The 21013-nt window shown below is 39.6% G+C and overlaps 2 protein-coding genes across 2 annotated transcripts; both read right to left on the bottom strand.

Annotated features, from left to right (window-relative positions):
- Positions 1 to 1876: 1876 nt before the first annotated feature.
- LOC306694868 (phosphatidylinositol 3-kinase regulatory subunit gamma-like) lies at positions 1877 to 9604 on the bottom strand (the record flags this gene model as incomplete). Its single annotated transcript, XM_079157908.1, has 11 exons — positions 1877 to 2066; positions 2287 to 2448; positions 2947 to 3018; positions 4258 to 4434; positions 4613 to 4755; positions 4912 to 5034; positions 5413 to 5593; positions 6608 to 6706; positions 6895 to 7000; positions 7458 to 7598; positions 9343 to 9604. 11 exons carry the CDS (start codon positions 9602 to 9604, stop codon positions 1877 to 1879), a joined length of 1656 nt encoding a protein of 551 aa, XP_079014034.1.
- A 6981-nt stretch (positions 9605 to 16585) lies between these two features.
- On the bottom strand, positions 16586 to 18180 carry LOC306694401 (GTP cyclohydrolase 1 2-like; the record flags this gene model as incomplete). Its single annotated transcript, XM_079157249.1, has 6 exons — positions 16586 to 16715; positions 16893 to 16977; positions 17072 to 17103; positions 17289 to 17344; positions 17496 to 17605; positions 17919 to 18180. 6 exons carry the CDS (start codon positions 18178 to 18180, stop codon positions 16586 to 16588), a joined length of 675 nt encoding a protein of 224 aa, XP_079013375.1.
- Between the last annotated feature and the right edge of the window lie 2833 nt (positions 18181 to 21013).

The raw sequence follows: 21013 nt of genomic DNA, 5'->3' as shown, positions 1-21013 counted from the left end.
ATAATACGGATAGTAATTAACTTTGATAATAAGACCCTCCTTGAGGGTACTCCCAGGGTATTTGTGCTATTGAAGCCTTGTATCCAGCTAGACTCAACCTTAGTGTCTAGCTGTGTGTTGCTGTTTCCACCCAACATCATACTCATGTAGAGGACAAGACATATCTCCTGAGAGTAACACAAAAGGAAATCATGATGGCTGCAACAGGAACACTTAAGGGCACTTTTCAACCCGAAATCTAAAAGGCCTGTGTATTAACACTCCACCACATCCAGGGACTTATCAAAGCTCCTGGATCACCAACTCCAGCTAAATGCTCAGAAAAATATAGAGCTTTAAATACAGCTGTCTGATTAATCAAAGGTTAATCTGAAGCAGTATGATCTCCCATATGCCTAAGTAACTGTGCTTATTGGGTTGGTATTCAAAAATGGGCATGTACACCACACACAGAAATGCTTTCTTTTTCTTTTTTTTTCCTGTGCCTCATGTCTGCTGCTTCACAGTTAATACCCGCTCATATAATATAACTAACACTTTAAAGTGTTAAACAGACACATTTACACATTACAAGAACTTAAGCTTGATTGTCTCATTTTTCTATGAACACAAATCTTCATCTGTCAATAATTGAATCGCTATAATGACAACAAACATACACATAGGGGCTATAAAGTATAAATACACCACAGAGGTCCCCCATGCACACCTATTTTTTTCTATTTGTAATGTCCAGAAGATATTGTGGAAAAGTGCAGAATGAAGATGACAATAAGAAAATAACCTTTATATTCCACTTAAATAAACTTTTTTCTTTCCAACCAGCAACATCAATATGTGAAATGAGTGTCTCTTTAAATCTTCAACGCTCATTTCTGTGCTTATGTGTGTTCTGGTTGTCTTGTTTGGATAAAGTGCTTGTGTGTCACCTCAGTTTCTATATTACACTACCCATAATGCACATGTGCATGGTAGTGCAGAGTCCCATCCTGAGCTCAGTTTCCAAGAAGCACCTTAAACACTGCAACTGCACTGATTATAAGGATTTAAGATATGAACGGTGGAGGGATGATGGCTGATTCACACCATGACTTGAATTCTATATGAAACTTAATATTTGCTTTTTTAAAGTATTTAGGATTTCTTGTGCTTTACTTTTAGAAAAAACTGAAGTATTTAGTGTCTGGATTGGAGGATAACTTCAGTCAATTTCTCTAGCAAGCCAAATGATATCTGTCTGCTTTGATTGTTCTACTTATAGAAGGCATTCTGACAGCTAGAGAGTATATCCTGTGGTACCCTTATATTGCCATTATAAACCACTGCACTGTTAAGAGTTTTTAACTTTGATACTTCCACTTTAGTACCGGCGCCAGTTTGGGAAACTGTCTGACGCCAGTACTGTGATCACGGGGAAGCAGTATTTCAGTACTACTTCAGTACTGCTACAAATATTTAGTTCAATGTTGAATTCAGCTAAGTACTTAATCCCAATTGTGTTTTTTTCCCCAAGCTGTATGTGCAGATGGCGAGCAAATGGGATTTCTAGTATTAGGAATAATAGCTTTAAAAAAAAGAAATTGGCTAGCTTAGCACAGAGCTGCAGTCAATATGCAACCGTTGTACTTAACTAACAAAGCTGACAATCAACTAATCAGCCTACAGGAGAAAATCTGTTCCATGTGACTTAGCCAAGTATTGAAGTGACTGTTGTTCAGTAATGCTTTTTTGTCTGCTGTGACATCTTACCAGGGTGGGATTTTTTAGATCTATGGTACTTTGTTAGAGCCTGGCAACAGTGTCCATGTTGGTGCATCCGTGGTGGAAATGGTGAAGCTTTGGGGAAAGTGCCATCAGGGTTGCATGCTGGTGTGTCTCAGCTGGGCTGCTGGCTGAGAGCGGGCCAGGCCAGGGTTACATTCAGCTGCTGGTTGTGTTGGATCAGGGATGTGTGTCGGTAGTGGAGGACCAGCTCTCTTAGCGATGGGTACTGGTTGAAGGGCTCAGCAAAGCCGTACCCTGTGGTTGTTCTGTAGATCACACAATGCTTCACATCCCCGTCCACACTGCATGAGACAAAACAGAAATAATAATAATAATAATGATATGAATGTGTTACGGCGGTTTTGATTTTTGGGTCCAACGCAGCTTAGGTTACGAGTTTAATCTGCACTGGACCCGCTTTTGTTAAAAATGTATGATCCATTAAGATTCGACGGGCAACATTGTGTGATTTTTTTATTTATTTTTTGCATGCCTGAAAGATGCAAATGTGATGGTACTCACACAACAGAGCAGGCAAAGGAGCCTCTCTGAGTCTGGCTGTCTCTGATGAGGAAGGTCCCGTCCCTCCTCCCTCTCAGCAGCTCTTCTGCCTCCTTTCGTCTCATACCACCAACGTACCAGCTCCTCTCCTCCTGGTCGGTATCATCTGCTAGAGTGTACGGGCTAAAGGACGATGGGGAGGTGGAAAGGATAGATTTTTAAGGAAATATGTATTTTAAAGCATAAAATAGTTACAATAATTAGCCCTCATCTGATGCCTTCTAACGAACATGAGGAACCTGTTTTTGTCCCACTTTGCCCTGTACGCTAATTCATCACACCAGCAGAAGAAATTGTAAAAAAAACTGGCACAGTGAGTTGCATAGGTTAGTTAGTGAAAAAAATGTCTTTAGCTTCTGTTTTATTGCATTTATGCCCATTAAATTTGAATTAATTAATTAATATAGGGCTGTTATACTGCATACGTCCTTCGCTGCCATACATGGCAGTGATGTTTACATGGGACAGTTTCAAGATCTGCACACATAGAAGCATGTTTCAGATTCTAGTGAGCGGCACAAGAAGTAACTCATAACAAATAGAAATAGTGAAATATATTCTTGTACATTCCACACTTTTCTGTTTTCATTTTTTTTTAAATGAGGCTCAGTTGATACTCACTCTTCTTCTTCATTCCTGATACCCAGCCAATCATTTATCTGGCTCGGTCTAGTGCCTTGCTGGGTGAGCCAGCTGAAACATGGAGAAAACACAGTAAAAAAAAATAAAGAAGCCATATTATGATACAGAAGGTTTTTCTAACAAGATGTGCATAATAACAGCAGACCTTGAGTTTTGCTTTGTTTGTTGCAAAGTTGCGGCACCGGTCTGTATAAAGACACGGTGCTGAGTGTGTCATGTTGTCATTCACAAAGCCTCAGCAGCACACATCTGCTCATTTGAATTGATGTGAATTGAAGAGTCAGCTAGAAAGACACAGTCTTCCCATCAGGCAGCATTGTGCTGAGCATACTGGACATTCACAGCTGTGGCAACATGAGTGAGAACAGCTGATTGGTTTTTCTATGTTTACAACTCAGCTGTGTCACTGGTATGTGACCCTCTGTTTTGAACTAAACTAAAATCAGTCATCAATCAGATAGATTTCATCTCATTATAATTATTAGACTCTAATTAAGAATCATGTCGACACATCTGATGTGCCCCGGGCTTTGGGACCCCATGTGGGCTCAGCTGATATGCAGACGGTATAGAAGCTATTCCTGCTTGACACAGTACATCCAAGAGAGTGTGGTCACTATCGCCAACACTTAATTTATTCTAACAATACATTCATCTTGCGGTTGCCGCCCCCTCTTGCATCTGAACGCTTTCTCCGTTTTTGCCTTGTTCGTGCTTTTCATGTCCTTGAGATATATGAAAAAAGGTTCAAGGTATCACATCTGTTTTAATCTGTACAGACTAGGCTGACAAAATTATCAAAGAATGACGTTTGAATATTTTTTCTTGAATATGTATATATTTTTTACCTACATGTACATGGCATCGTGTCCTAACTGGCTGCGAGTGATGCGGCACTGTGCAGTGCGCCGTTTTGAGCTGAATTTGAGTGAAGTTGGAATGAGGTGTTATCTGCACGACATTTCACGACAAAAACCTTAATAATGCGTCAGCTGGCTGAAGGGAGATCGCAGGAAAGAATCCTACTTGCTGTTGGCTATATTATTTGTAATTTCCAGTAAATATCACAATATAAAACGTGTTCTTTTGTTTCAGAAGTAGGCGTCTTGTGACTCCTGTAATGTGGTGTGCACGGTACTGCTGCTTCTTTTCCCAATCTAATATTAACTTTCTTATTCAAATGTCTGTTATTCTTATTTTTTACTATTCAAATAAATATACAAATTTAGAATATTTGTTGACAGCCCGAGCACAAATGTAGAAGAAGAGGTGCTGAAGGGTTTTATTTACAGCAGGTATTGATCTCTGATCTTCCTGAGCTGCACTAGGTCGGGCTTCAGGGTGTCCATTTTCTTGTCGACCTCCATGTGAGCCAACGCCTTCCTCCTCAGCTCCTCCTCCAACTTCTTTTTGCTGTTGTGGATCTCCTCCACCCTCGACTGCAGCTCATCTGAATTGTTTTGAATCCTAGGAGGAGGAGGAGATGAAACAAATTCAGTTAACAATTCAGAGTCTGCTGGTTTGCTGTGGGCATGGCCAGCAGTGAGTACCTTTTTCATTTAGATGTTTCATTTTAAAAATAAGTCAAACAGAATACAAAAAATTTACAAAATTGGAAATCGTGGTTTGGTATTTTGAAGCCTACTTGTCCGACTGTGTACTGCTGTCTAATGTGAGGAACATGTCGATGTATTCTTTGCTGTAGCGTTCTTGTGTTTCACACTCCTCCTCAAAGATCCGAATGATTTCACTGAAAGCCTCTATGGCTGTCCGCTTGCTCTGCAGCTCCTGAGGGAGGAAAGGCAACAAATCTTTACTTTTACTTTCAAAGCCTCACAGTCAGACTCAGTTGTGGTAAAGCATTTAGAAGTAAAAATATTTACTTAAAGATTTTGCTTTCAACCAATAAAACGACTGATCTTAATGATTAGGATACTGTTGTACCTGAGAGGTTTGGTTAAACTTCTCAAACAGACGATCATATTCTTTGCTCTTCTCTTTGTATTGATCCTGAAATATCCTCAGCTGTTCTCCAACTGCATCAATGTCAACGTCAATCGCAATCTGCTGCTACAGGCGAGAATGTTTAGATAGATTAAGATATTTGGGAAGATACCAGAAGATATTGAAATATATTAAGGACCAGGTTCATTTTTAAAGCTCCCATGATTCATTTAATCTGATCTGAACATTACAGAAGGTTTGGGGCATATTACTAAAATGTAGACATTTAAAAGCATCCTTGAAATCAACTCATTATTCATGATCCCTGTTAGCTCTGATGCTGCCAAAATCACATATAGGCCTACGTAGTTTCAAATACAATCATAACAATAAACCTCGACAATAAATAAGGCTGAAAAGGTTTACGTTTTGATATTTAGTAATTATATAGTTGTAACATAAGGAGGCACACATTGAGAGCTCAAGGCCTCATCAACCCACCTGCTGGTATCTGGTGATTGGATAGAGTAGCTGGGTGTCCAGTTTAGAGTTGTACTGGGCCAGAGACTTATTCTGGAAATACTGGATCAGGTCCACCACAGAGGTAAAGGCCAGTGGCTCAGAAAAGCCGTACTTCCCCTCATGATGGAAGATCTTTATCAGCCTGTTGGAGCCACCTTTCCTACAAAAGTCAAAGCATAACTCACACAAAGCTGCCAATGCGCGCAACACCAACACAGAGAGAAGCATCACTAGAAAGTTGTCTATAACAAAATGGTTTTGTTATCTCTTGCGACCAGAGGAACAGAGGAAGGAAAATAATTCTGGCTTTGGCTATTATTGGATTTGACCACTTTTAGGACCTGAATTGTAATTCCACCGTTTGGCCACTACGTAACATTTGTCCCAGAGGCTGCCGCTCTTACTGGGAGCTTGGTCCGGACCAAGGGGACAAAAAATGATACAAGTTATACTGAAAAGGTTGACCAGACACTAGATTCTAGTGAAAGACAAATCCTAATTTTTAGTAATAGTCATTTTCTATTTTAAAAGGACCATTTTGTCTATTTTCAGACTTCAGTGTTATTGTATACATCTCTTAACACTTTTTCATACTCTGCATTCAACCACCTCCCCAATCAAATCAAACATCTCATGGTGATGCAAGGGAGCTGTAAGAAATCAATATTTGATAGTTGCTTTGCAAATATTCTGGTTTCTTTTAAGTTAAAGATGAAGTGGAAATTTCACATGCCTGATATCTTTTATTCAAAACTAACATTTATCAAAGTTGAAGTGCGTCTGTTCTGTGAGACAGATGTGAGACGAATGACTAGACGTGTAAAAAAGGTGTTATGTTTCTGACTGCTGGAGTCTGCGCCAAGCTCGAATCAACCAAGCTTTAGAACTCAAACCTAGTCCGTCGTGATTCAACTAAACAGAAACAGAAATGTATAAAGTTACAGTATAAAACCGGTAAAACTAAAGTGAGACTTTGAAACCAGGAAGTAATAACTGACCTGACTACATGATTTTGATTTGGTGAGAACAGAGCCTTTCCATGAGATACAGAGTACTGATAATAACTATATTATTAACAGTTCAAATACTTTATTACACATGCAGAGCCTTCAACCAGTTGTTGAAATGTGATTTCTGCATGTGCTCACAACACATAGAAGTTAAAAGTAGTTACCTTAGTGTGAGAGTGTATTCCCCCTTAACCTTACTGGAAGCGTCTCGGACCAGGAACGTGCCATCAGAAGTGTTTCTCATCATCTCATTTACCTCCTCTCTGGACAACCACAAAAGGGCACGAAGGTTTCAAACCGTTCATGTCGGAGTTTTAGGAAAACGACTTGCAAACAAAGTTTTAAAAGCTTCAACGTTTAGATATTGTAAACAAAACAGATTTAATGTTCTGTATTATATTAGCAGGTCATACATCAAATCATCAACATGCCATATGAACATATGAAATACCTCGAGGTATTTCCCCAGTACCACTCTGCATCCGACAGATGGTTGTCATCAGAGCTGGAGTCACATGCTGCCATTGCTTTGGTTGTGTTGTTCTTGTGTTGAAGTTCTGACCACAAAGGAAAAAAAAATACAAAATAGCAAAGACAAAAATAGTAAAAAATGTTCAAATCAAAAGCAGGTTACCAGGTATTCTTTGATTTTAAATAAAGGTCATATTATTATTATTATTATTATTAAGTCTGGATTGCTGGAGACATCAGGCCTAAAATGTGTTTTAAAGACTAAGTTTAAACAACTACTTCTATAAAAGATAATCCATCATAGTCCTCATCCTTTTGGCCTTTTTCACTGATTATATAACCATCTTTTTGTTATCGATCAACAGCAGGTAAACTTTTTTCGTGATTTTAAAATGTACCAAATTTCAAAACAGGAGAGGCATTAGATAAATAGTTTGTGCTATGTTGTATGGTTTCCCTTATTTTAGAACACAAGTGATTAGACAAGCTACAAAAGATCTGTTACACTTCTAACAAGCAGAACAAAGAGATGCTTGAGATTACCTCCTTCCTTGACAATGTTGGCTCTTAGTGCAGCAAACGCGTCAACATGATCGACGGGGGAGGAAAAGTCCTGCAGGAACGCTGTCGGGTCGCGAGAGTGAGGCTCGCCGTCGTTTTGGCCCATCTCAGGCTCCAAGAACTCTGCAACATCAACCGCACAACGACCCAGTGTTACTGCTGGTGTCAGTCGAGGCTGATCTCAATGTGGCTATCTGCACTTTGTGGTGGTTCAGCAGACACTGCTGGCCCACTGACAAGGGCTGCAGAGGGAGATATCGTTGTGTTGCTTCGTCTTGCACCATGTGGGAGAGTTTGTCCAGACTAGTCTGCTGACAGGTGACACTGTCTGACTGCCTAAAATACCAGAACGGGCACTCCTCAACACTCAGACTCAACAGCCAGACTTTGCTAGGGCTCGACCTCGCCTTGCTTTGCCTCGCCTCGCCTAACAAACAACAGCTGTCTGCAGCGAGATGCCATGGGCATGAAGGACTGGAGCTGTTGATGTTCTGCTGCGTCTGACTGTGTTAATTGTCCCTGTGTGTGTGTGTGTGTGTGTGTGTGTGTGTGTGTGTGTGTGTGTGTGTGTGTGTGTGTGTGTGTGTGTGTGTGTGTGTGTGTGTGTGTGTGTGTTAATGTGGTAGTAGCAAGCAGGGGAAGGTGAGAATCTGTCTGTCAGGCATTTCATTTATGTGTGAATTGTTTGTGCTTACTAGTATGTGAGAGGCGTGCTGTTAGCAGTGGATGTAAATCATCCCTTCAGCACTTGTGACGGTATGTCTGAAGATGCATTCAATTTCTGCTGCAAATAGAGCTGTATGTTGGAGGAATCACATATGCTGTCGTAAAATTAGAAAGTGGGTAAACTCATTAACCCAGGGCCTACAAACAGTGAAGGTCTGTCAAAACTTGCCCGGTGTAGAAACCTAATAGAAATAATACTTGAATCTAAGTGAATCCTTCAGATCACCAAGTCTTTGAAACTATGTGATCCCAGCTGCTAACATTTCTCTTGGGGTTTGCCAAATTCTTGTTTACTAGAGCAAAAAGGATCAAATTGATTAGCAATTTTGATAATTTCTAATCAAAGAGGTTTTAATTTAATTTATTGTTCCAGTAAATTTAGCAAATATTTAGCTTTTGGACTGTTGGTAAAAAGAAAAACGGTCAATATTTGTTGAATTTATTCAAAACGGAGCCAATATTACAAAGTAAAGTAACTCTAACTGCTGAATGTATTAACAGAGTTCTACCAGGTTTAATTTGGCATCAATTAGATGTTTCTTACTGCAATGCTTCTTTGGTGTTTACGTTCTCCTGTAGTTTGTATATACACAGCCTTGCACCTTCACTGTATTGCATTAAAAAAACATAATTTTCATACCCACCTATTTAATATTTCATGCCCATCCAGGCTTTGGCACGACTCCCAAAGCCAGAAAAGGTGAATGTGGCTTTTACTCCCTGAGCCCTGGATAACTGAAATAACCTCACTCTTCTACTCTGTTGTAAATATATGATTGCCATCGATCATCGATCTTAAGGTTGCAATATAATCACTGTCAATTTTACCGTCACCCAGTGGAGTAACGGTTGCGCATATGAACACGGATGACACAAACTGACATCAGATAAATGCACTTAGTCCTACTGACCGGAATGTCTCAACACTTTCTAATGTCTCATTAAATGCAGCAGACGTTTGACTAAAAATGTTCTGCTTTGTTTAACTAAAAACAACATTTTTAACATCTTTGATATGAGATTGGTTCTGCATGATTTTCTCATCCGTTTACTATAATTCTTCAAATGCACCATAATTACTATTGTAAGAATTATATCATTATTGCTGTGTAAAAATGCTTCGTATAGCACCAAATCTTACCTTGAACTGCTGGTGAAGGCTCAGGCCTCGTAGCCCCGGATGTGTCAGTCTGCTGTTGAGATTGGTTAAGCGGTGGTGACATTACAGAAACTACAGAATGAGGCTCAGGATTATCCTCCATATGGTTGGTGCTCTCGCTGATGACCACGGCTTCGTCCCTGAGATGGAGGGATGCTAGTGATGACGTCGGGAAGTCGGCTTGCCGGAGCTCATTGTCCTCGGCACAGTTTAGCGCTCTGAGCTGGAAACCCTCTTCTGCCATTTTCACAACACGGACTGAATATTCCAGCTAGGTTTGATTGAGTTGGAGAAGCAGCAGGATGTTGGGTGCCACGGCGCTGTTGATCACATACTATCAGCTTTCGGTTACACTCATGGCTGAGGATAGAGAGAGTGACGGTGCAGAGTTCAAGGCTGCCCTGTGTTGTGGAGGTAGAGCATTTTTCTCAGCCTGAATCCCCGGTTGAACTTCATCACAGAGCAGAGCGATGACATTGCGCCATTGTGTTTTCACTTGAATGTACTCAGTGGGAGTTTTCTCTGTTCTGCTTCACAGTCATTCGCTTAAAGGGATTCATATCTCGGAGCTACCCAGAACAACCACAGTTTGTTCCTGAACAGCTGACTGCCTGCTTCATAGGCACCTCGACACTAGTTATTGAGCCGTAAATCCACTGGAGAGTAACGGACTGAAGCACGTCTGTCTGATTTTATTCTCAAGGACTCCCGCCTCGTCTCATGTCAGAAAACCTAAAACAAAAAAATGCACAAATAAAATCAGTACTGAGAATTGGAAAAATGAGCCTTTTTGCATGCAAACATCTGGCCGAATAATGGTTTAATAATCTGCATTGTATCACAAATCTGTCCCCTGTTTGATATTTTGGGCAGCTAAACCCGAACTTGTTCCAGCTTCATGTCTCAGACTTGCTGCCCGGTGCGTTCATGCTCAGTCATTTTTAAATTGAATCGCTGGCATACTTATGGAGTACTTATAGGGGCTTCCTGCAAAACAGGTTTAGAAAAAGTCAATCATTGCTGTTACTGACATGTTAATGCATTGAAATGTCCAACACCGTAGTTATCTGATAGGTGTTAACACCGTCATTGTGAGGCTTAAATTTGTCAACTTTCAGACATTTTTCCATCACGTTTACACTGGATCTTATATCCATTTACACATCTGGCTGTATCAGACCTGTGTGGGAAATGCTGCCAATAAATGTGCACTGGAAACATATTTAAGCAGATTATATGTTACAGATAATAAACAAGAGTATTGCATATCGCCTTTTGGGATGTCGTGGGATTTTATTTTTAGGAAGTCGGCATTTAGAATTTTTTATATAACGACTGTATAGTGTTATATCATGTAATCCATAACATGGTACATAATTCAAAGGACCGTGACTAAATCCTGTTCCTCTCCCAAGCATCTGGGATTAGTCAGCAGTTTATTACCCTCCTATACCCTTTACAATGTGACGAGAGATGTGAGATGGGGCTATCGTCTGCGCTACAAGAGTAAAATGACTGTAACTCGATTGTCATCAAAATTGATTTTAATGAAAGATCAGATTATTTTCTCACCATGATTGATCTGATCCCATCACAATAGGTGTGGTTTTAATAGAAAAACAAGAGGTCATAGTGGCTTACCTACACAGGAACCTCATTTAACTTCTTGTGCTAAATCCTTTTCTCATTTACTAAATCTGTTCAACTGATGCTTCTCAGCATCTATTTTCAGAGGTATCAAAAAATCTTGAAAATTCCTCATTATGAGACAACTCAAATTTACTTTATTTGTACTGACTTAGAATGTGTTCTGTTCCTACAAAAGAAGGATATGTAGTATAGTATCCAAATTTACTGAGTGATGAAATATTCCAGATCAAAAGTCAAAGCGTTGGAAATGGCGTCGACATCGAAATACTTCCGATGGTACGCAGCCATGAAGTCTTCGTGGATCGGGACATTGTGTCCAAATCCTGTTGAGACGATGGAAGATACTAAACTTGATTTAGACGAAGTCCTGCGATCTTTATCACACAAGCCAATTTTCTAATGTTTTTATACTTTTAACCTTTTTTGATATTAATACCAACGTTTCTATATATGTTTGTAAGTGAGAAAAACATGCCGTCCCAAACTAGGATGTGCTTTAATGATGACCTAATCAAAACAAAGTAAATTATGTTTGCGAGGCTCGTGCATTATTGTTGGATTAGTGGATCCATAAGGAAAAGCAATAGTGAGAAGCAAACTTGGAGTCCTGAAAATCACTTTGCGTATGTTGTATTTTAAAGCGCTGTTTTGAAAATGTCACATACTTTGTCAGGCAATTCAAATCGTCAATTTTCTTCTGAACGCGTTTTGGTAAAATATTCGGTCGTATTCCGTTATCGATCAGCGTTGCATCACAAAAACGGGACGGCTTATATCCGCCATATTTCCCCCAACGCCTTCAAGCTTTCCGTCGTCCCGTATCTAAGCTTGGAATGACGAAGAGATACGAAGGCTGAACATGCACGGAACTTTCAAAATGGCAACTTCTGGTGTAGATAAAATCAGAACAGCCTGAAAAATGAATCATCATGAGGAAACTCAGCAGGACGGGACAGTACGCACCTACCTGGGCCAAGACAGAAGGGACCGGGCGGCAGGGGAAGCCAACGTTTCGTCAACATCCATGAAGGGGCGAAGAGACGTAGCCGGACGCACACGTGGCTCAGATCAAACCAACCACCGGCCTCGGTCCTCACGCCATCCAATGTCCCTCTACCCCCCCTCTCCTCCCAACCCGTACTGCCTCTCTGCCTGTGTCCTCCATCTTTGAAAGATCCTCTCCACTTGGTTGTTGTCCATCTCCTCTGAGTGCCACATTTTCCCACTATGCCATTCCTCTGGGTATTTCCTCTCCTCGTCAACGATACTCTTCATGTCTTCATGAAAATCAAGCCTTTTCCATGACATTTCCCATTTAGTTTCTACTTTTACATGCAATGCACAGAAAAAAAAAAAAAAAGTCCACTCATCTGTGGGGTGCAGTATAAAAAAAACTATGCAAATATATGAAAAACATCTATAAAAATGATGTAGGTTTTAGAGCTTGTGCAAGTAAAGGAAAGGCAAAAGGTAAAAGCAGCTCTACTCTTCGCACCGTAACTCTTTTTCACAGTTTGAGAGCACAGTGTGGCTGCACAGTGGGGGGACAGAAGCATGAAAATGAGTCGGTGGGAAAAAAAAAAAAAACTCCTATATAAATAAATAAGGGAAGGATGCCACTGTTGCTATACAGAGCGAGAGGCTTAGTGGTCTCCTGAAATCCTATTGGCCGGCCTGTTGCCATGTGCTCAGGAGTCAGCAGAGATGCTGCTAACAAATCAAGGAAATGTTCTAATATTAGACTGTATGTATCTAGGCAGCGGGAGCCCCTGACCTCTCAACTCAGCCAGCGTTACGTTCCACTTCACAGATCAGCATAATGAAAGAAGTGGTGTGGAAGTAACTGGTTAAAAAAGATGTTACGGCACCATAGACAAAACAGCAGACACGGTCCCCCCACCACCCCAACTCCCTCCATGAGATCCCAGTCAGAACAGTTACAAACGGACAGACGAGAGGAAACGATTCATCTTCTGCCGATATGCTGATGTTTATGAAATACAGCTTTAGGTTGTAATTGCACTGTATTTTTGTTCTCTGGACAAATTAAAGAACATACAGTTTGTTAAATATCTTGTTATTTAGGTGAATTTATATCTCTATTTCTATACTTACAGGTTCTGCTGTAATAAATTAGGTCCTTGCAGTAAAACATTCACAAATTATAACTGAGCAAAGATAAAAGACATTTGTTTTTAAAGGATGCTGCCTATAATACATTTGCTGGTGTATGCTTTTTTTACCCTATACCTTGCATTTGTTATACATTTTAAGAAAAATAATCCATCATACATTATTATCTTTGGTATTAATAAGCTGTTTTATACCGTCAGTATTGCTAATTCTTCTGATAAACTAATAACATGTATTTATTTTGAGGCCATGGCAATTTCTCATGCAAAAGGCTTTAAGAGAATCCCTAAAAGTGATATTATTGAGCCCAGGAAAAAAATGCTATTATTGTAATTGTCATGTTAACTTCCTTCATATAATGCAAGGAGTTCCTAAATATCTACACGTAGTTCTTGTATGTTGGTAGGTTTGTCAATGCAGGTTAGATGGGTTCATGCTGTATCTTACCTCTTCTTTACGGTTTTTTTCTTCTGTTCAAATGTTAAAAGAAAATATTCTGAATCCACAAAAATATTATAAAAAGAATACTTTTGCATAACATTGAAAGCTCACTTCCTATTTCTAATCTATTTTGGATCTTGACCATTTCAAAACAGTATTTGCAGCAGGGGAAACTAGAGAATGAAATTAATTAATTAGCTCAAAAGATCCTCTCATCTCTATCCAGGATGGATTTTGCGGTTCCGTTTGTAATGGCAGCATACCTTACATGAGTTATGTTTTACATGTTAAGAGATTATACTTCTCATCTACATTTAAAACAGATTGTGTCTTTGGTAATCTCATAATTACTGACTTTGTTTACAGATGATTTGATTGTGTGCAGTGCTTATCTCAAACAGCTGTGGAGTAAATGCCCGCACTACGTTGGTGACTAAGGAATCACATTTAATGGCATGATAACTAGATGTAAAGAGGTTAGACATATTGTGTCTCTCCAATTCTTCTTATTAACAAGCATGTGAATACATTAAACGTGTGTCTTTCAGTTGCATGATGTGATGCCATGGTGTGCACCAACATTTTATTGTACCAGTCCGTCCGGCAGGGATAAGAAACCGCTTGTATAAATGTGCAGATTGATTATAATAGAGAATAAATGCACTGATGAATCCCTCCAAAAACCTGCATGTTTTACCTTTTTAAAGGTGAGGTGATCGGGGCATTTTATTTGTTGATGGCTCTGTTTTGATGTGATTTGTGTTGTATATGATTTTTCAGTGATTCTTGGGATAGTAATTAATTGTGTCAAAACTTATTAAACTATGATCCTTTGCAAAAACAAAATACTGTAAGATCTCAGTGCAATTCATAGGATTATTTCTACCACTGCTATCATTGCATGACAGCATGAAGAGCATGAAATACCATCTAGAACATCAAAGACATCGTTGTTTTTAAAACATAAAGAATAACAATTAGCAAATAAGAATAGCTTCATGTATATTTTAAATGTAAATTTGCAGTGGAAAGCCATTACATTTTGCCTGATCGTGATTATTTGAGCAATTATTTTGCTAGATCTTTGGATTCCACATTTAGGGGGCTGTTCACATGTGTTTAAAAATGCGTAGAAAACGCTAGTCTTGCCGCTTCCACCCTTTTATCGAGGGTGCTTGGAAGGTTGCGCTCCGGTCGCTCCTGCCATTACTAAGCCACCAAAATCTGCATTGACGAATATGATGATTTTTGAGGTAATTTCACAGTAAGCCTCATTTAAAAATGGATTTGAGGGCACAAAAAATGCAACATTGTGAACAGCCCCTTATGGAAAATGTAACGGGCAATGTTGGACAGTGAATTAGGTGTGTATACATCTGCTGGGTAAATAAAGAAAAGATTAGATGATAATCCTTTATTAGTCCCACAGTGGGGAAATGTACAGGATTACAGGGAAAGTGTCCCCCTGAGTTTGTATGGTTCTTCTGTTTCAGCTCATATGAGACCAGATTTGTTGCTTACGAAGCAAAATGATGACAGAGAGGTGCCGATAATGTGTATCTTGATTTATTGCAGAGAGTCTCCCCTACAGGGGCAGCAGTGTGTTTAGAAGAAATAACAGCAAGTGACAAGTACAGCAAAGCTGGACAGATAAAGGTAAAGAATAGACAGGATTGTTATGTTCATAAGTACCAGCAATAAAAAAAGAAATAATACATCTATATACTAGTCAAGTGTTCTGGAAGTTGCAAAAAAAAATTATAGCGTAAAGAAATAAAAACTGAATGGATGTACATAGACTGGATGTACAGTCTGTGCGTGTAAAGATGTCTCTATGCTATATATAGTGTGTAGGATTTATATTGATAGTGACATGAAACCTATATATTAATAACAAATTGTGCATTACATATGTAAAATTCTAATCTATAAAGGCAGCAGTGGATATTTAGCTGTTACAGGGTTATTGACAGTATATGACTGATGTCGTCTCAGTCAGAATGAGAAGAAACTCTTCTTATGTTTGGTTGCTCTGGCTAACGGTGTTCTGTAGCGCCTCCCAGAGGGGAGAAGTTGGAACAGGTTGTGTCCCGGGTGTGAAGGCTCTGCAGTGATGCTTCCTGACTCTGGAGGTGTATAAGTCGTTGTTGGAGGGCACAGACCTGTTTGCCCAGTAGGAAAACTGCAGGGGGTCTAGCAAGGGTGCTGTGATGTTCTTCAGGACAACACCAGTCTCTCAAAGGACATCGTGAACACAGACGTCTAGAGTAACGTAAAATTGTCTAGTAGTAGTAAATGTACAATTTAACCCTGAAGTGTGCATCAGTTTCCACCCTGGAGGCAAAACAAAGTCGCCCCTGTGCCTCCCGACCACGGTCTGGAAGCTGTAGCGGGAACGGTTAACACGTTAACTTTTGAAAATAAAATCCAGCCTCTTTCTACATTAATTAACCGTCTTAAACCAATTTTTTTTTGTTACATTAGTCTGCCTACACAACCGCTTTAGAAGCTATTTAAAATAATTCCATGTGCAGCAGAGCAAGAGGTGAAGCATTGTCTCAGCAAACTATTTGAAGAAGAATTGACACTCCAAAAGATTTCATCATTTCTATGAGCAGCCATTGAAAGCAGCAGCAGCACCGCTGTGTGGCATAAATTAAACACAAACAGACAATTATATCATTAATTGCATTTATTTTTGACAATTAATTGACAGTTAATCGTCAAATAGAATTCATGATTGTGACAGCCCTACTTGTACGTGACAGTCAAACAGGATAAGTATAATACAAAAGTAAAACTGGCAGAAATGAGTTTAATTTATCATAATAGCACCATCGATTATATCTAAATGTCTAATTATATCTAAATGTTTTCAACTCGCACATATGACATCGGCACGCTGAGGACTAGTCTGAATAAGAATAGAGTTGGAGCAGTAGTTTAGACTTCATCAATTGGCCCAGTCTGAACTTCTGTTATCCGACAGATGAAGAACTGTTCACTTCCTCATTGTGAGGTCAAGGAACTCCTTCCTGGCCGTGGGATCATCGTGAAATCTTCCCAGCATCACACTTGTAACAGTGCTGGCGTTCATCTTCTGCACACCTCTCATCACCATGCACATGTGGCTGAAATACACAAAGGAAGCTGTTTAAATTACCGTGATGATGATTTGTACAGAATCAATGAGACATCAGAAATGAGAGTCAAGCCACGAGAAAGTAAAATACGCTTATTGGTTCATCCAAAAGAGATTAAGATCTAATTATAATCTAATATGGATGACACAAAAGCTAAACACTCACACAGCTTCAATCACCACTGCTACTCCAGCGGGCTCCAACGCCTCAGAGATGGCTGAGGCAATCTGTTTGGTTAGACGCTCCTGAACTGTAGAGAAAGTAACACATTAGATGTCACACACAAACGCAAAAAAAAGATGAAGGAAAATATGTGTATACAGTATTACGGCAGTTCATTTTACCTTGAAGCCGCCTGCTGTAGATCTCAACAATTCTGGAAAAAAGGAGAGTGTAAGAGATGTTGGTATTTTACTTACTCTGTGTGTGTGTGTGTGTGTGTGTGTGTGTGTGTGTGTGTGTGTGTGTGTGTGTGTGTGTGTGTGTGTGTGTGTGTGTGTGTGTGTGTGTGTGTGTGTGTGTGTGTGTGTGTGTGTGTGTGTGTGTGTGTTGATCACCTACCTAGCAAGCTTACTGAGGCCAACCACTTTCTTGTTTGGGAGGTATGCGATGTGAGCCTGGAATATTTAAACAAAGTATTGTCTATGTATAAGATGTACAATATATATTTAAGTACCCTCCATAATAACTACATATGTACTTTTCTCTTCAATATCAATATCTGTTTTTATTTATCTAATATCTATTTTGCGGACACTTCATTCTGACCTTGCCAAAGAAGGGCACCAGGTGATGTTCACAGAGAGAGAACAGCTCGATATCCTTGACAATCACTATCTCTTCGTGGTTTTCATCAAAGATTGCATCATTCAAGACATCTGTGGATTAGACGTCAGCTTCACATTTAGTATTCGTACAGGAGCAAAGGATGAATTCAAAAGTGGCAGCCAATTTATTCATTAGTAAGAGTCTAGCATTTATTCAAGAAAAAGATCATTTATGGACAAAATCAAAAGCCTTCAAGATATGGTGGAGCTGTAGAGCAGCCACAGTCCTATCAACATATCCTTATTATTCTCTTCAAAACTAATACGAACAGTCTTTACATGCTCAAGTATTGAGATTTGAATCAAGTTAGCGCTACTGAAAGTTTTGTTTTCAACAAGATAAAGAAAAGAAATCCATCCTCACCCTGAGTTGTTTCTTTGTAGCCTTTGGTGAGGAATTGCATGGCTTTGGCTGCACGTAGTGGTGTACGTAGGAGTCCCTCCCGGTCGACGTCCTCTCCAAGCTCACTCAGTATGGTGGTATAAGCCTTCTCTATGTGAGACAGCTTTTTTGCATCTACAGAGTCCTTGGAGTCCTTCTTTTCTCTGCACAAACTATTACGTTTGCATGCGTTCAGGTTCCTGTCAACTCCTCCATTCATCTCTGAAGCATTTTGATACTCCATTCTGCCTCTTAACTCTACTTTCAGTGAAAGATACTGCAGGATACAATGAAATAGACCAAGCTGTACACTGTTTGCTCTGTGGCCTCAGAAAGCACGTCCCCTGTTTTTTATACCCTGATGTGGGGCCTTCAGGCTACGGCATCACTGAAGCCTCAAGACACCCATGCAGAAAATGATTACATGTGAAAAATCTCAAATTTGAGCTCTTGAATAGGCTTAAACTCTCCTCACTGACAAGGTATAAAATCACCACACAAATCAATTTCATATTCCCTTCCATTGAATTCCTCAGAACAGCATTTGACTGATCCTGTGATTTGAGTTGAAATACATCCCATGCTTTGATTTGAGGTCACAGAAGACGTCTTGAGTTCTTGGAACATCTCACACTCACATGCAAGCCTCACCGTGCCTTTGAAGCCGTTATGAAGTTGAATGAGATTCAGCAGATGGCTAACATATTGCCCTGGACTATCCTGGATTAAGCATTTTACAAACGTGGTGGCCAGAAATGTACATTTATTGGATATAATAGGATTCGGAATAAGGATCGAAACACGAAAGTAAGTCAAACGGCAGGTTTATTTTTCAATTTAAAAATGTCCCACTCAGCATGTATCTAGGTCACAATTCTTAAAGAACATCACATAAAATAGAATAAATGACTAAAGAATAGAAAATAAAAATAAAATACGGATATTTATCAGCCAATATAATGTCTGACATTTCAATCTCTGCCTTTTATATCAAATATCTCCTTGCTATCGACAATATTAATTGGCATTGTCACGACACTCACATTAACGGTAATACACTTTGTCTCAAATAAGAAATTTAGGCTTGTTTCCATCTATTGTTGTGGAGCAAATTGAATCATCTACAACTTAGCTTGGTCAGAAGTTGGCGCTGTAGTCTTGTATGGCTGTAATCTGCCAGTAAACCGAGTAGAAGAAGAAATAGAGGTTATAAACCGGAAACAATACAAGTCGGCCTGATCAGTCATGTGCGTTCATCCTCCTAGAAAGCCCTTTCTGCCCGAAATGTCAAGAAAAGTTCATGACCAAGATCATGGTTTGGGTTAAATTAACCTTTTCCAGCTGAGAGTCCCTAAGGCAAACTTCTCCCACATGAGTTAAATGTTCGCTTCATCAGATGGCGTTTCCATAATCCATTTAATGCATCAACTTTATTTTCAACAAACACCACCTCAAGTTAGCATAAAATCCTTTTTCTTGTAATTGATGACGTGTTTTTTTTCTGTTTGCATACAGCAATTCTATGCTTCAAAATAAAGCTAATGTGAAGCATACTAGCATGAAATACTGAGTAGTTTCGAAGTAGAAATACAAGTTTATTATTTAAGGTCATCACAATTTTATTTTGTGATCTATTGTCAACTTTTGTTTAAGATTTTATTGATACCAATTCCATTCTCCTTTATGCTCATCGGTCCGATTCTTTATCAAAAAAAGTAGACCTGTACTGGTTTCCTGCGTCATCGCAGCTGTTTATTAACTCTGCGTAATAACATTTAAAAATGTTGGAAAAAATTACAATGCTTCTTTTCTTAAAAGGAAATAACTTGGAAAAAAATAAAACTGAATAATGATAAAAGAATAAAAAACAGTTCAACTTCTTTTTGAAACTGAAGCAACAGGAAAAAGACACAGGACACCAGAGTTTAGGTCAGGGGTCACTAATGGAAAGACCGCGGTCCGGGTCTGGACCCAGACGCCGTTGTATCTGGACCCGGACCATAACCGATAGATAATTAAGAATTATTACATTTTAACAGAGCGCTTCTATTTTAACCATAATCTTATTTTCTCATTGCACAGCTACTGTCTTCCTCAGTTGCGCTGCTTCCAGTGCAGCTTGTTTTAAGTAGAGCTTTTATCCAATCAGATTTCACCTCTGTGTCTCTAGGTAAGAAGAGAGGCCCGAGGCATGCAGACTCACAAGTGAATCCATGTGCAGTTTAAGTGAATGGGGACGATATTGTTGATTGTCATAGTGTTCAACCAATCAGATCTTTAGTTTGACATGTTGGGCGTATTCTTTGACGTGCCAGAGCCTGCTAGCTGGCCTAGCCATACGTGATTGGTCAGTGGGCTAGCCTGACATGTTGGGTGGTGACAATTCCAATATCTGCTGCCTCTGTCGAGCGGACATTTTCAGCCCTCAAACGCATCTGGCGACTTTCCAAACCCTCATGGCGACTTTTTTTGTCAAAAGCTACTAGTGACAAATCTAGCGACTTGTTCTGGTGTTGTTGGAGACTTTTCTGGTGTTTTGACGTGAAAGCACGTACTGTTCTTCCCTGTCGTAAAACGAGCAGCGGGAGCTGCCGTGAGCCGCCCAAAAGCACTCGCAGGCGGACTTTCTCTCGCGCAGCAGTCCCAGCTGCAGTCAGAGAGGAGACGCACTCTCGGCGTATTCTCTGCAGTTAGTGCATTTATAGGTATTGAGCTTCAGTTTTACATGAAACAAATAATAACCGTAGCTGTGTTTCAGCTGCAGGACAGCAGTGAAGGCCCCGGTATAAAATGCACGGCCCGCCACTGGTTGATACAACTGTTTGCTACTTCAATATATATGGGACTAAATCATAGCGCAAGTTAGACATTATTGTGATGTTCTTGACCTTTGCATGAGGAAAATCTCTCTAACTGGACCTCGTTGAATTTTAATTAAATAACCCTGGTCTAGGTGATTAATGATGAATCAAAAGGGAATAAGCTAATTAATATAAGATTCTCCTCTTCCTCTCATCCATGACTACTTTTTGTTGAAAGAGAATAAATGTAGAGTTTGACATCAGACGCATGAGTTT

This window comes from Pholis gunnellus (genome assembly GCF_910591455.1).
Source record: "Pholis gunnellus genome assembly, chromosome: 4".
Taxonomy (NCBI): Eukaryota; Metazoa; Chordata; class Actinopteri; order Perciformes; family Pholidae; genus Pholis; species Pholis gunnellus.
Note: the sequence above shows the minus strand (reverse complement) of the source record. Positions and strands in the feature narration are given on the sequence as shown.